At 44.5% G+C, this 15,841-nt stretch overlaps 1 protein-coding gene across 1 annotated transcript; it reads left to right on the plus strand.

The window, feature by feature from the left end:
• Nucleotides 1-770: 770 nt before the first annotated feature.
• On the plus strand, nt 771-14,788 carry C2H8orf76 (chromosome 2 C8orf76 homolog). The gene is made up of 6 exons (XM_073330210.2): nt 771-1,314; nt 4,744-4,839; nt 5,542-5,685; nt 6,501-7,027; nt 8,659-8,791; nt 10,235-14,788. Exons 1-6 carry the CDS (start codon nt 1,201-1,203, stop codon nt 10,391-10,393), a joined length of 1,173 nt encoding a protein of 390 aa, XP_073186311.1. The 5' UTR covers nt 771-1,200; the 3' UTR covers nt 10,394-14,788.
• Nucleotides 14,789-15,841: the final 1,053 nt, after the last annotated feature.

A 15,841-nucleotide genomic window follows, 5' to 3' on the forward strand; every position in this document is an offset into this window, starting at 1 on the left:
TACCTATCCCCAGCCTCTCTCTCAATTCACACACAAATTCTCAATTTGGAACCCACGTCCCTTGCCTAGTGAGTGCTACTTAGTTGATGGCGAGTCCCTCCATCATGACAAAAGGCCAAGTGCAGTTCCACTGTCCTTGATTCCCAGAATCAGGGTAATAACAATTTATTCTTCCTGCCCCAATAACAGAGACACTGGGGATCCCACAGCAGCCCAAGTGACCATTTGGGCAGCTATGGCCTCATTCTAGGCAGGGTGGGTGTGCCTATGCAAATGAGATCAGCCCCTGAAATTCTTTTCCAGGACTTGCCACACCTCACCACCAGATGTCAGGGTGGCCTCATACTGACTCTGCTTACACAACCTAGACCTCCCCCAGCAACTTGAGACCATTGCTCCTGGTGCTGTCAGCTGCCACAACTGAGAACAGCCTAGCCAGTGCCGAATAGAGGGGAATAACCACGTCCCTCCATCTCCTGGCAATGCTCCTCCTGATCTTGGATACTGGTGGCTGGTGCTAATGCAAATATTAACTTTACGGGCAGGGGATAAATGAGAAAGTGGCGAGAAGCCCACGTGCCTCCGGGAGCAGCTCCTACCCTGCCTCTGACCTTTGCGTGGCCACAGCCTCGGACTACAGTTCCCAGCATGCAGTGGGGCATGGAAAGGCCTACAGTTCCCAGCACACAGAGCATTGCATGCTGGGAGTTGTAGTTTCCGCGTCTGACACCCCCGATTGGCAGAGGAAGGTGTGTTGCATGCCGGGAGCTACAGTCACCGGGCGGCCCTGGGGCGCAGTGCCTGACCCAATGCCCTCTGACTGCTCGGTTCCCACCAGCGTCTCGGCTCTTTCCCCTCCCAGTGGCAGGGCCGCCGCGGGCGCGCCTAGGCCGAACCCGAGACGGCTCCCGGAAGCACGGGGCGGCACTCTAGCTGCTGCCACTGCATCTCTATAGCCAGGGAGGGACTCTCTAGCCGCGTCCTCCTTGATTTTTGCTCAGTACCCCATCAGGGGAGACGCTCCGGGCGCGGGTCCGCGCTTCTCTATGGTCTCCGTGGGGGAGCACGCTAGCCGCTGCGCGGCACCGCCTTCTGGCTAGGCTCAGCCAGGGGACACTCTAGCCACGGCTTTATCTGTTCCCGCACGGGGGGCGCTCTAGCCGGGACTCTGTGGCCAGGGAGGCCGGTTGTGCTGGGGCGATGGAGCCGGCGCTGGGGTCCGAATTCGAGGATTCAGTGTTCGCGCGGAGCAGGGACAGGGGCCGGGGCGGCGGCGGCTGCGCGGCCTACAGCGCCAAGCGCTGCGAGCCTCGGGTGAGGGGCGGCGGCTCGCGGGAGCCCCCGGGGAGTGTCCTCTGCCCCCGGGCCGGGCCCACGGGGGGCTGGGCTGGGCTGGGCTGGGCTGGGCTGGGGGGGGGGGCACCGTTGTATGGGCAGTGGGGGCTGGGCTGGGGAACACTGGGCTGGGGGGTTACCGTTGTATGGGCAGTGGGGGCTGGGCTGGGGAACACTGGGCTGGGGGTCACCGTTGTATGGGCAGTGGGGCTGGGCTGGGGAACACTGGGCTGGGGGGTCACCGTTGTATGGGCAGTGGGGGCTGGGCTGGGAAACACTGGGCTGGGGGGGTCACCGTTGTATGGGCAGTGGGGGCTGGGCTGGGGAACACTGGGCTGGGGGTCACCGTTGTATGGGCAGTGGGGCTGGGCTGGGGAACACTGGGCTGGGGGGGGCACCGTTGTATGGGCAGTGGGGGCTGGGCTGGGGAACACTGGGCTGGGGGGGCACCGTTGTATGGGCAGTGGGGGCTGGGCTGGGGGGGCACCGTTGTATGGGCAGTGGGGGCTGGGCTGGGGAACACTGGGCTGGGGGGGGCACCGTTGTATGGGCAGTGGGGGCTGGGCTGGGGAACACTGGGCTGGGGGGTTACCGTTGTATGGGCAGTGGGGGCTGGGCTGGGGAACACTGTCGGGGGGCTGGGCTGGGAAACACTGGGCTGGGGGGGGGGCACCATTGTATGGGCAGTGGGGGCTGGGCTGGGAAACACTGGGCTGGGGGTCACTGTTGTATGGGCAGTGGGGGGCTGGACTGGGGGGCACTGTTGTATGGGCAACAGGGGCTGGGCTGGGGAGCACTGTTAGGGGGTTGGCGAACACTGGGCTGTGGGGGCACCGTTGTATGGGCGGTGGGGGCTGGGCTGGGGGGGGCACTGTTGTACGGGCAGTTGGGGGCCATGTTATGGTTGCCACCTGTCTGGGGTTTATCCAGACAGTCAAGTTTTTGGCGTCTGGATACCATGTCAGGGTTGCCAGGTATCTGGTTTTTGACCGGAAAGTCCAGTTGAAAAAGGGACCTGGCAGTGTCCAGTCAGATGTACTGAGTGGACACCAACAGTCTGGTTACCACAGGGCAGGGGGAGGCACCAGATCATTAACCCGCACCAACTCCTACTCAGCAGAGGGAGCCCAGCTGGGGGGAGGGATGTGGAGATGTCCAATGAGCAACAGGATGGGGGTTTAGGGGAAGAGGCGGAGCAGGGCCTGCAGGGTCTGGTTAACAGCAATTAGAAAGGTGGCAGTCTTAAGGACTGTTGTACAGGCAGTGGGGGCTGGGCTGGGGAGCACTATTGGGGCGGTAACGTGTGTGGGGGCTGGGTCAGGTGAACTGTTGGGGGGGTTGGATTGAGGGACACTGTTGTATGGGTAGTGGGGGGGGGGCATTGTGGGAAGGGGCTGTGCCATGCCACTGTTGGGGGGTGGGGTTCTTGCAGTGCCAGATCTGTGCCTAGTCTAAGTGAGAGCAGAATGGGGCCTGCAGTGTTCACCCATGTGCATTAGACCTGTATCCATTTCTTAGATTGTAAACTCTTTGGGGCTGGGGCTTTTTGCGCTGTGTTCATACAGCACTTAGCACTCTGGGGTCCTGGTCCATGACTGAGGCTTCTATGGTAATACAAATAATAATCCATACAGTTTTTCACGGTGTCCAAATGGTAAAATGAGTGCTGACAGTAGATAGTCCACCTTGGCTTTGAGAGTTGTCTTTACAGTGTTTCTGAGTGTAGGTCATTTGTCTACTGTAACATAAATATATAGCAGCATGTACATTTAAAACACACACACTCCTCCAGCCTCCACCCACACTCTACCAAACCAAAACTCTCCATTTAACACATCCTGAGGAGAGGATGAGAGAGAGAATGAACCTCACATGGCAAATGTTAGTTATGGTGATTAAGGCACTACTGGAAGATGCTTAGATACTATGGTGATGAGGATGGTATAAGAATCTGTCAAATAGAATAGTCATGCTGCTGTGACACTTTAGAAGGGGGAGAACTTTGTGAAAACTTTTCAGCAGCATGTCTCTAATCTTTCTTTTAAAAAAAAGAAGAAGTGAAAATGACTGTGAATGCAACATTAAGATTGAGAAAACCAAGAATGTGAATCAGGAAATTGAAAAGTTTAGATTTCTACTCTATTTGTTGACTATACACTTCAGCCTGCCAGTACTTGGGTATGCTGTAAAACAATGGTTCTCAACAAGGAGTCTGGGGCCCCCTAGGGGGCTGCAAGCAGGTTTCAGGGGGGTCTGCCAAGCAGGGCCAGAATTAGACTCGTTGGGGCCTAGGGCAGAAAGGCAAAGACCCACTCTCTGGGGCTGAAGCCCCGAGGCCTGCCATCAGGGGCTGAAGCCTGAGGAATGTAGCTTTGTGGAGGCCCCTGTGATGTAGGGCCCCAAGTAACTGCCCTGCGTGCTATTCCCTAACGACGGCCCTGTTTTTTGTATGCAGCAAAGCGGTTGTTGTGGCACTAGTGGGCCATGGAGTTTTTATTGCATGTTGGGAGGGGGCCTCGGAAAGAAATAGGTTGAGAACTGCTGCTATAAAATACAGAGGCTGTGTAACCTACCTGAGATAAATTGCTGTTGAAACCTTAACTTCTTAATTTCCTTATTTTTTAGATGTCTGGTTCACAATCTTAACTTTATAGTACCATAAATGTTTGCATTTAATGCAGTATTATATTTACCCATTATGGTGAACTTGTTTGTGAACTTGGTGTGGTAGCTTCTAAATCAGGGGTGGGCAAATTTTTTGGCCTGAGGGCCACATCTGGGAATAGAAATTGTACGGTGGGCCATGAATGCTCACAAAATTGGGGTTGGGGTGCGGGAGGAGGTGAGGGCTCTGGTTGGGGGTGTGGGCTCTGGGGTGGTGCTGGGTGACCGGCTCTGCTCGCTGCCCCATCCACAGGCACCGCCCCTGCAGCTCCCATTGGAGCACCAGAGGGGGCCATTGGAGTGTGTAGGAGTCAGACCAGTGCCATGCCACGTCTTCCAGGAGCCGCATGGTGCGGCACCCAACCAAGCACCCCAGCTGGAGCACCGGAGCAGGGCCAAGCCGCGTGGTGCGGCCCCAGATCCAATGTCCCGGCTGGAGCACCAAAGCAGGGCAAGCTCCAGACCCCACTCCCCAGCGGGAGCTTGCGGGCTGGCTTAAAATGGCTCGCAGGCCATTTCTGGCCCCTAGGCCAAAGTTTGCTCACCCTGTTCTAAATATGATGGGTGCATTGGCCCTCATGCTGTCTCCCCACTTACAAATCTACTGCTGTGTAGTCTCATCCTGAAATACTGTACTCAGTCCTGACATTAGTAGTTTGTTGTTGTAAACTGCTTAATAGCCAAGTTAAAAATCATAACTTCAGTTTCCACAATACACTTGAATATTTTCCTTTGTGTTTACAGTGGTTTTGTGAGGAAGCAAACAGCAAGGACAATGTTGAAATTCTAACTGCCAAAAAATTCAGAGGGGATTTGGCATACAGACAACAAGAGTTTCAGGTATTTTTATGGTTCCAGTACTTTCTGTGAAACAGGGATATGAGTCAGGTTGAGATCTTGGATTATTGAAGCTTTCTGCATCAACAGCTTGAATGTTTGTCCTGTAGTTCTTAAAGGGAACCTCAAGTAGATAAAGCTCAAAACTTTAAATATAGCGGATTCCACCTAAAACCGACTAGGTCCAAATGAAAAATGGTTTCTGTGATCAAATACATTTTGTAAGGCTTGATTTATCGGCTGAGCTATTAGATTTCTACAGATGTTTTCTGATACTCAGACCTTCCTTGCTCTCTTTTAACCTTTTATTTTTTTCCCGAATGAGTACATGATCCTTTCATGTGCTGAGCAAACCCCATTTACATCAGTGATAGTTGAGATTGTTCATCAACCTGAAGGATTGTGTTTAACACTTTTTATATTCATCTTCCTTATTAGTCTTTATACATAATAAAGAAGTTCACCATTTCTCTCCACACCCCCTCTAAAAAGCCAGCTCATGCCCAGTTTTTCAAAGTACTTGGCAGGTCACCTTAAACAAAATAGGTTGTTGATTTGATCTTCGAATTCCTATCCATTCAGATTATAGCTGTAATTGTGGTGCATATTTAAGTTATAGCTTTTGATCTTTTTCTTTTAGATCTGTTTAGTCCTATATCCTGTTGCTTTTCATTTTAACTTTTATTTTTGCAAACATCCTACTAGAAAGCACTGTATGAGTACTCAAGCTGCTTGCTGCTGTTACCTTCCAGTAACGTTGCAATGAGAAGAGATGTCCAAGAGGGCCAAGCTCGGTGTTTAGCTCACTTAGGAAGGCACAAGGAGGCTCTGGATATTGCAGAAAAACTGGTTAGTTAAGCAGTCCTTTCCCCCCACCCCCCGCAACACCTACACACCCACCCTACCATGATTAGTACTTTTTTTTTTTTATTAACACATAACTGTTTTCTGAAAAAATATCCTTCTCCTGTAAAATAACCCCTTTGTGTGAGCTCAGTGCAAGGAATGTTTGGTAAAGGGAGAGTGGTTGTCACTAATATATGTATTTGTTCTTTACAAATTAAAATGCTTTGCCACAAAAGTGTTGGTGGTAATCTTAGAGAGGAGTAGAATCTTGCTCTTCTGGCCAGGATTAATGTAATTAAGAAAGGGAGTAAATGAATAGTCCATACCTTTTCACCGTAAGTGGCATCCCCAATTTGAACACCCTCTTACTCCCAAGCATTCGCTACCAACTCCTCCCACACGCCTCCAAAAATCTTACCCCAAGCAGAGTTCTGTTCCTGTAAAAGGAGAAGTGCCAGAGACTTCATGAAGTCCACTAGGGATTTTGCTTTTGCTGTTTTATGTGGAAGACACTAAGATACTGTGTCGATGGGTGGCAGTATAAAATTATAAAAAAGATAAGTGGTGATAAAATTCAAGGATGATAATGTCAGATTGGGATAAGGCACCACTTAGGGGAGTGCATTCTTGAATCTGCTGTGGCTGATTGCACATCATTATATCAGATTATCTTTAAAATATTTAACAGAATTTGGAGAATTAATTTTGGAAATCATAAGTGGAGGGAGGGATTTGTGCATCACTGGAAAAAATATCCTCCTGAACAATGATGACTCTGTCCATTCTACTGTATTTAATCTGTCATAATTTGTTTCTAGAGAAATGGGGCAACTAACACAGATCATTTAACAACTGTCCTCAACCTGCAGTTTGCCATTTACTGTCGCCTGAAAAATATCAAGAAAAAGGTCACATGCCTACAGCAACTGATTTCCTTACATCCTTTTAACCCATGGAACTGGAAGCTACTTGCTGAGGCTTATATGTACTTTTTACAGACTCTGCCTCCATCATTCATTTCAGAAACAAAACTTGTTCAATGCAAAGATTGTAGTGCAAATGACCAAGTTTTCCAAACCTCACCAGGACTGTTTGGAAAAGAAATGAACCTTCAATGTCACAAAACGCATAGCGGGGGAGAAGACGTTTGGTCAACACTTTCTACAAAAACAATCAGAGACAGCTCAGTATCTTACAGCGATAACCACATGGTAGAGGGATCCCTCCATATCACAGAAGAATGTGAAACACGGGACAAAATGAAACATGCTACCTTTGAGTTCTGGGGACAGGAAGCATTGAAAGATGTTTGGATAAAGGCATGTGCTTCCTTTGTTAGAACAAGGTAACTAAATATATAACTAAAGGGAAAACCTTAACTACCCTTAGTCCAAAAAGATTTTATTTTAAAAATGTAGTATTCCTAAACCTTAATATCAAAATTTGACATTGTCAATTTAAATATTTCCCTCATTGTTGCAAACACACACGCAAACATACTACTGCAAGAGCACCAGAAAATAAAACTGACCAGTCTGATTTCACTGTGCAATCTGAGTTGAATGCAAAAAGCAATCCACTCTTGTGAATGGATGAAATGTAAATTAATTCAATTTTTTAAATTCTTTGCCTTAATACCCTAAAGTGGTAATATATATTCTCAATGGTCTTTTTAAAAATGATTTTACATGGAAAGCTTCCCATACTTACACTACTAATACTGTGCTATTTCCGTTGTCGTGCTGCTTTTAGTTTTGGAATTCATGGTACAGCAACAACTTGAGCAATGGAGAGGGATAGCTGACTTCCTTCCTGGTTATACAGCCTGTCTTATTTGCTTGCAGCTTAGATAGCTCAGAGAAAAATGAATTATTTTTATAATTCACCAGGTTCCACAATGGATGAAGTTGAAAAATAAATTTAATTCTGTGACAGTTGGCTGAAGAGAAAACAATGAATTGCATAACTGTTTCTCTTCCCCCTTTCTTCCCAACCAAAAACATAATCTTTGACAAAAATTATTAGAAATGAGCTCTTATGAATTTCTGTCCTTGCCTCTAAGAAATCCAAGATTTTCATAAGTCATTGAATATGTTAAAATCATCCTGTGGAATTTTAAAATGTTTAGTGTACACCTCAGAACAGGTGAGGTATAACTGTCCCTCAAAAAGGGGGGAGAGAGGTTCCTATGAATTTCACCCCTCAGCGAATAAGGTTCTGTACTAAAACTGTGGGTGAGGTGTAATATCTTTATTGGACTAACTTCTGCTGGTGAAAGAGCTTGTCTATAAATGCACTAAAAGCATCATGTTGAGGCTTGCAGCACTTCCTCTGAAATGGGTACAGTTCTAAAAGATTTTAGAGCCACGTCTGAGGACTAGTTTGTGTGGAGATGAGTATGAACTTACGAGATTCTTTAGAATCCTAGAATATCAGGGTTGGAAGGGACCTTAGGAGGTCATCTAGTCCAACCCCCTGCTTAAAGCAGGACCAATCCCCAATTTTTGCCCCACATCCCTAAATTGCCCCCTCAAGGATTGAACTCACAAGCCTGGGTTTAGCAGGCCAATGATCAATCCATTGAGCTATCCCTCCCCCGCAATCTAAGGTGCCTTTTTGCCTTAAAACTGAAGTTTCTCTCTCTCCTGTTTACAATGATAGTCATCTCTATATGCGGCAAGATGCTGCTTTCTTGTTAAGTCTGAAATCAGGTATTGAGCATAGGATGAACGCTGAAGCTGGGTATCCCATATCAAACCATGGTGTATCTCATGTCACAGTGCTGAGTATAATATAACCTGCACAGATGTGTACAGATTTCTCCTCTTTCTCCACTTCCCTGGTTAAAAATCCCAAGAAAAAACGTTTGTTTTAAAACAATACTTAAAAAGACTTGATTTCATGTTGTCTAATATTTTTACAGTCAGCACTCCTCTGAATTGGCTGCATATTTTCACTGAGACTTTCTACTTTCAGGCTTTTACTTCAGATTACACAGTTGCAACAGTCATCCTTTGCTCTGGAGAAGAATTTAAAGGCTCAGCAGGAAACTGAAGACAAAGTAAAAGGTTTTGGTTTAAAGGAAGAATCCTTGCTATTGATTACTGAGGTGAGTGTACCATTTCATTGTGAAACAAGAGTTCATAGACACTGTCTTATATTGATCCACTTAGTTTGCAGAGATTTGTCTATTGGAAATGTTCCTGGGGAAGGGGCATTATGTAAGCACCGACTCTTCAGACTTACATTTGTAGGTACTTTGAAGAGGTGCCTGTTGTTTTGGGGTATTCTGTTATTACCTGATTGTTTTTGCTTTGATTAGGACACAGTTTCATTTTAAGAAAAATGTGTCCAGGAGAGAAAATTATAAACATACAACAAACTGAGAACACATGGAGTCTTATTAAACACTCCAGTTTCTTATTAGTTTTCCAGAAAACCAAACTGAAACTTCCTTGCAATAATTATTTTAACAGTATTAATTTTTGTCGTCTTATTCTGTGTACTAGGTTCTATACTAGTTTTAGATGGTGCCATAAGAGTGGGAATATATTCCATGTCTGAGTTCATAGAGATTACAAACATGCAGCCTCAAAGATGGATTTTGAGGTGTTGAGTTCATGACACATAGGCATCTATATACTTTGAACTCAAGGAGAATCTCCTTTTGCTGTCACTAGTAGGGCTTTATACTTTTTATTTAATCAGCCACTAAAAGGCAAGTCCATTGCAAGCTGACACTTTAGAGCAGGACTGATTCCATCCATTAGAGGGCAGTAGTATGCAGATTATCTAGTACATTACAAAGAAATATGGGAAAGGAAATGACTCCCTTCTTGTGCATTTGTTGGTATAATGCCTGCCTTCCTGGGAAATCAAAATGCTGCTGCTGCTGCCGTGTGTGAATTACTTGAATTTATATTTGGCATTGAGGTTTCTCACTTTCATCCTGTGAGCAAAAACCCCAACATCAGAGCACAGCCAAGACCAACTGAGAGGAGTTTTGCAGCTATGTCACATGGGCCTTCAGTGTCCCATTCTTGTTGCACAATGCAGTAGGTGAACAGTTTGACCATGTGCTGGAAATTTTAGCTCGGTTGTATTATTAGTGTTCCTAGATGTAAGTGTATGTTTATTTATTGTAGACCAGTGGTTCTCAAAGCCGTTCCGCTGCTTGTTCAGGGAAAGCCCCTGGCTCGTCGGACCGGTTTGTTTACCTGCTGCGTCCGCGGGTTTGGCCGATCGTGGCTCCCGCTAGCCACGGTTCGCCGCTCCAGGCCAATGGGGGCAACGGGAAGCAGCACGGGCCAAGGGACATGCTGGCCACCCTTCCTGCAGCCCCATTGGCCTGGAGCGGTGAACCGTGGCCAATGGGAGCCACAATTGGCCAAACCTGCGGACGAGGCAGGTAAACAAACCGGTCCGGCATGCCAGGGGCTTTTCCTGAACAAGCTGCAGACTGGCTTTGAGAACCACTGCTGTAAACTGTATTATTTTCCCTGCTGTTAATTTTTCAGGTTTTTTTTCTTCCCCCTTTTTATTTCACCTGCAGGTTATGGGAGAGGATCTCATTCCAGAAAAACTGAAAGAGGGTGTTCAGGGAGAGATAAAATCTGTAGGCCCTTCAGCCCTGACATCCTTGGTAACTACATCAGCTATAGAATTTGAAGGCAAATGGTTCAAAAAGCTCCAAGACATTTTGTCATTTTGAGAGACAATTCTGCCCAGATATATGTATTCCATCATAAGTAACTTACAGGCTATTGTATTTATTTTTTTTATCCTCTCTACCTCTAATGATGATGGAATAACTTATGGAATAAAGTTCATATTTCTTTATTTTTAAAGTAACGTGATTGTATATCTTTTAAAAGCATATATTGGCTGCATTTATAATCATCAGTCTCCTTGCATACTTGTAGGCTTTTTCTTTCTGTGCTACAACATTTCCAATAGAAGTGACAGATCTGGTTTAAAACTGGGCCACAGCAAGGTACATTCTCAGCCTTCAAAGGCATATTGCAACACAAACATCACAAAGTTTACTTCTTGGGCACACCTCACCTATGATTTCTTTGCAGCTCTGATGTCCTTAGGGGAGTCTCACCACAATATCTAGCCTGAAATTTCTTCAGTATTTGGTTTTATCTTGCTATATTTAGAGCTGTAGAATTAGCAGTTTCTTATTGTAAAATCTGGTGGGTGTGTTTTTAAAATTAGTATTTCTTTATAAGTAGAGATATTTCTACTATTCAAATTCAGATAGCTGAGAACCTTAATATATTAAGTTGTATTCAGAACATTTTCAATAAGGAGCAACTCTCTATGACTTTCTAAAAATGTAATGCTAATATGTCCCTTCTAGTCTGCACAGGGAGTCTCTCTTCAAGACTAATGGGTTCTCTGTGCAAGTGTAGAACTCACTATACATCCTCACTTTTGCTTGTGCAGAGGGCTCAGAGTAATAAGTTTCTGAGGCTATACATACTGGAGAGAACTTAGTCCGATTGTACTCTTTGTGAAATTGTGCAAGAGAAAAATGCATTGTTGATCGTACTGCAAACCAGTTCTCTCATCTGTACAGATTTTTCATGTTAAACCGTCAATTTATAATGAATCCAGACACCTGTTTGCTGTACATTTAAAAGCAGTGAAATTACATGGTTTGGACTTGTTCTGTGCTTTGGAAAAGGCAGAGATCTTTGTTTGGTTTTCTCTGTTCAGTATCATTTGCATTCCAGGCAACCAAGGTGTGCTCTTAATTTTTAAAAAAAAATTATTCCCTATTCCTCTTCAAACATGAAATGTATTCTGTTCTCATTAATTTTTCATTAACTGTTACCAAATCAAAATATACTCTTTCAGCATGATTTTGTTTTCTTGGGGATTTTCCTTATCTTGTGCTTGCCTTTCTTTTCAGTGTACTAAAGAATGCTGAAGCTTTTAAAAACAAATACACTGGACTGTAATTCCCCCACTCAAAGCCACACCTCTCTGCTAATTTGAAATGGAGTTTAAAACAATTATTCAGCATTGTTATGTAATGCTCAGTAATCATTTGTGTTCAGTAAAAGTTAAGTATCGGGCTTCTCCAGGGGGAAAAAAAAATTGCCTCCCTGTCATATCAAATTATTTATGGTGGTTTTGTAACTTAATGTTAAACCACATCCTGGACAGCTTGTTATGGAAGGTAGTTGTTTGGCAAGTATACTTAAATATAACCAAGTATTCCTTTTAGTCATGTGTGTTCTTTACTTTTAGAACACTTTACTGGGCTCTTTTAAAGACGACACTGAATAAACTGATGCTTACATACAACTATATGTACTTCCTAGACTGTCAGTTTCTACTTTTGGATAGGAAGATTTATGGAAAGCTAGTTATAATGGTTCTAAAGTGATTGTTGCATGGGAGAACACTAACTATATGCTATTTAATACTGTTAATAAGCATTTGAATGCAGTAATTCTAGTTTATGGCAGACATAACCAGCTGTTCACTGCCACAGTTAGCAGAGTTGGAGTGGAGTCTCATGGTGGTGTTTACATGAGCCTTTCTCCTCAAGCAAATGTAAGTGGTGTGTCAGTATCTTTCTCGGGCTTTGCTGAAAGTTGGGACACTTCTGCAGCTGCTTGTAATTACATGTGCTGTTGATCATTGGCCAGTTTAGCTTGTGGGAGCCTGTTTAGGATTTTTTGCTTAATTTTTTGCTGAAATTGTGAACTACTTTCCATCAGAACAGAAATGACATTCACTTGACATTCAAGCTCAGCCCTTACGTAAATTAATGTGAGCTGCACCCATTAATGCCAGGGCTGAATTTGACCCTTATACTCTATCCAAAGTGGACCTCCCACATTATTATCCGTTTGTCTCCAATCTACACTTCCTCTAAAGTTTTGGAGAACTCAGCTGCACAAAGTATCCCCCACTACCGTATTGGATCAATTTCATATAGTTTAATATTTGCACAGCACTGAGACTGCTTTTGTATATTTCATTGGGCTATGAATGACTAGGTCAAATCTCAAGAGTTGGCTTTATTCTGAGGAACTATCAGTTGCTTAGGTCTATAAAATATTAGGACCAGCAAAATGTTTTGTGATAGATGATTTGTATAACGGGCTGGTTGGTAGCAGTTGCTTTTTTTTGAAAACTCTAGAGCTGGTGCTAGGATAGCTATGCTTTTTATTATTACTGGCTGGCTGTTTTAGCCAGTGGGCACTATTGTTGGTGGATCATCTTGAGACGTGTCTTGGGAACTTGCAGCACACCATTAAATTGGCTTGAAATTTTATGCCAGTGAATTCCTCATCAAAGAAGAAGCTATATCCCTGGTGTTCAGCTTTAAAAATTTAACTAAAGCACAATGCAAGTCATAATGTCACCTTGCTGCAATTTGGCATGAACAGATGACTGAATAGGTAAATCGTCCACCTGGTAGTGAAACTCTACGCTACAAAATATTTTTAAAGGACCAAAATATGAGTCCTCTGATTAAATGTACTGGCTAGTCAGCAGCTCCCTTTATCACAGTGCTCCCATTTAAAAAGGGTCTTTTATGGAACGTAACCATAAATGTTTACTGGCAAGTTGCAAATTTGTGTGATATTCTAGTCCTGTGGCCATCATTATTAACAATCCACTCTCCTGGTTAGCTGTGCACAGCCTATGATTCTGCAGTCCCCAAGCTATGATTTCACAGTAACAAGGAAAATTGTTTATCAGTTTGGTTACCAGGAAAAGCTCCCAAACCACGCTCCAGCTCCTCAGAAAATCCTGTAAATATACAGGCCTTACAAAGGGTGAAGTAAGTTCTAGAGTAGAAGGACCTCTATTGTGTACCCCCTATAACCAGCCTCCGGCTGTCTCAGCAGATTTCTACTGTACCAAAAAAGATATGCAGGACCCAAGTCAGTAAAAAATTAACTTATAAAACTTTCTACTTTGAGTTGGAACTGGAACTAAATGTAAAGCCACTACGAGCTTTAGAGACCTAAGCCTAGAGTGTCCACTGGTTGGGCTAGGGCTTGTCTTCTAATAAGTATTTACGCAGTCCCTAGTGCTGACTGGGTCTTTTAGGTAATATAAATACCAGAGGACAGGTGCAATAAGCTCTCTCTGGCAACTGCATTTACACTAACTGAATTACAAAGCTGGCACTATCAAAATATTTTATTGACCCCTTTGGCACATCCCTATTAAAAATATGAACAGAATACATTAGCACCCCAAGTAGGCCAATAGGCTGTATGGGTTTAATCGATGTCAGTGGAAATAAAATTAATTTTTCTTTTAGTTTTGTTATGACTATATAGAAACAAGTTATGCTATTGGAAAAGATAGTAGAAGGTGCACAAGTTAAGAGGAAAGGAATAAGCAAAACATTGCTCACAAAGGGAATTTAATGGAGGTCTCTGAAATCTGTTTTACAAAGAGAATAGGTCATGGTTGTCCTGATGGCTATTCGTAGATAACAGAACAAGGTGTTAATGAAAATCAAATAAAAACAGATGCCACAAAATGCTTTTGCAATTTTATTCAGTGGCTTATCAACACAATTCTGTGCTCTAGTCATTATCATAGATGTTAGTGGTGGAAAAGGCCAAGATGGTTAGAGACCATCCTCCTGCTAGTGCAGGACTGTTCCCTGCAGTACATTTTCTAGTGTTTTGTCCATTTTACTAGGTAAGAAGGGGCTTCCCGGCGGAGATTGTTCTACAACCTCAGACAACTCATTGTCAGGAAAATTTTCTGATCACTCCCTTTCCTTGCACCACCTCAAACAATTCCATTTTTTCCTTGTTTATAATCTGCAAATGCTTGAAGATCTTACTGCAAAAATCTATTGCCTAGTGTTACTTCTGGGGGAATTCTGCACTTCTGGTGCATGCACAGAATTAATGTCCTCCGTAGATTTTTTTTTTTTTCTCCCCAGAAAATAGATTCTGCTAGAGACACTGCAGTTACACCTTTTGCCCACCAGTAGCTGCTGTGGCGCCAGAAGTGAGGGCAGCTGGCTCTGGACTGGAGCAGCCAGCCTCAGAGAGGGAGAAGGAGAGGCTGTGTTCCTCACAGCACTCTGCCTACGGGGTCAGGTGAGGGGACACGGGATATTGGGGGGGGAATAGGCACATGGGTCTGCTGGGGGGTTCAGAGGGGCTAGTGGGGGGGACAGATTGGGGAAGGGGCACAGGAGCTAGTGGGCTAACAGCATTGAGCCAGTAGCTGAATGGGAGTTGGGATGCAGGGCCTCATGAGAATGTGTAAGTGGGGATGCAGGGCATTATGGGGACAGGATGGAGGGGAGTGGCTGAGAGGTGGTGCAGGGGTGAGGAGGGATGCAGGGACATATGGATACAGGGCAGATGTGCCTGAATGGGAAAGGCTGGGGGTCAGTCAGGGTCTGCATGGGGGAGGCTCCCCAACTCCCTAACAATCTCTCCCTCCCTTCCCCCACCCCCAAAAAACAAACAGAAAACTTTCCATACTTCTCCCACCCGCACTCAACAACTTTCCGGGTTCACTCCCAGGCTCCTGCCCAGCAATTACTTCCCTCCCCCTCAGCTCCTCCATTACCCCTGACTCCCCACAAGCCTTTGCACTGCTTCTGAGGGATGCAGGAAAGTCTGTATTGTAGTATAAATGAATTATTACTCAAAGTTCTGTATTCATATGCCTAGTAAGGAATCTATTTGTCAAAAAACATTTCCTGAATCTTTTGTTGTCTGTACTGTTAGACATACTTGTGACAGGTATTTTAAAATAAATTACCAAAATAATTGAAACCGGCATGATTATATTGTTATTTTGACTAATAAAATATGCAGAATTTTAAAAAAAATTTTGCACAGATTTCCCCCAGGATTTACTAGTGTTCTGGTGTACATAAAGAGTTAAATAAAGGACATTCTATGTATGTCGACTGAATTTCCTTATGATTGTTTTATGCCTCCCTCACAGTTATGGAAACTTCCTCATTTCTAAGGATCCTTTCAAATATAGGATATGCCATTTTGGGGCATGATCTCTAGCGGTGCTTAACACCTGTACTGGCCATTGACTTTAATCAGAGATACAGACACACAGCACCTCTGAGGAGCAGACCCTTTTGTTTTCAAAACTCTGACTGCCAATTGCTGTCTATTTCATTATCTTC

The sequence above is a fragment of the Lepidochelys kempii genome, chromosome 2, assembly GCF_965140285.1.
Source record: "Lepidochelys kempii isolate rLepKem1 chromosome 2, rLepKem1.hap1, whole genome shotgun sequence".
Taxonomy (NCBI): Eukaryota; Metazoa; Chordata; order Testudines; family Cheloniidae; genus Lepidochelys; species Lepidochelys kempii.

Coding starts and splice junctions, on each gene's coding strand:
- C2H8orf76 (XM_073330210.2), top strand. CDS start 1,201: ATGGAGCCGGCGCTGGGGTCCGAATTCGAGGATTCAGTGTTCGCGCGG. Junction 1,315..4,743: donor CCAAGCGCTGCGAGCCTCGG/GTGAGGGGCGGC, acceptor TTGTGTTTACAG/TGGTTTTGTGAGGAAGCAAA. Junction 7,028..8,658: donor GCTTCCTTTGTTAGAACAAG/GTAACTAAATAT, acceptor TTCTACTTTCAG/GCTTTTACTTCAGATTACAC.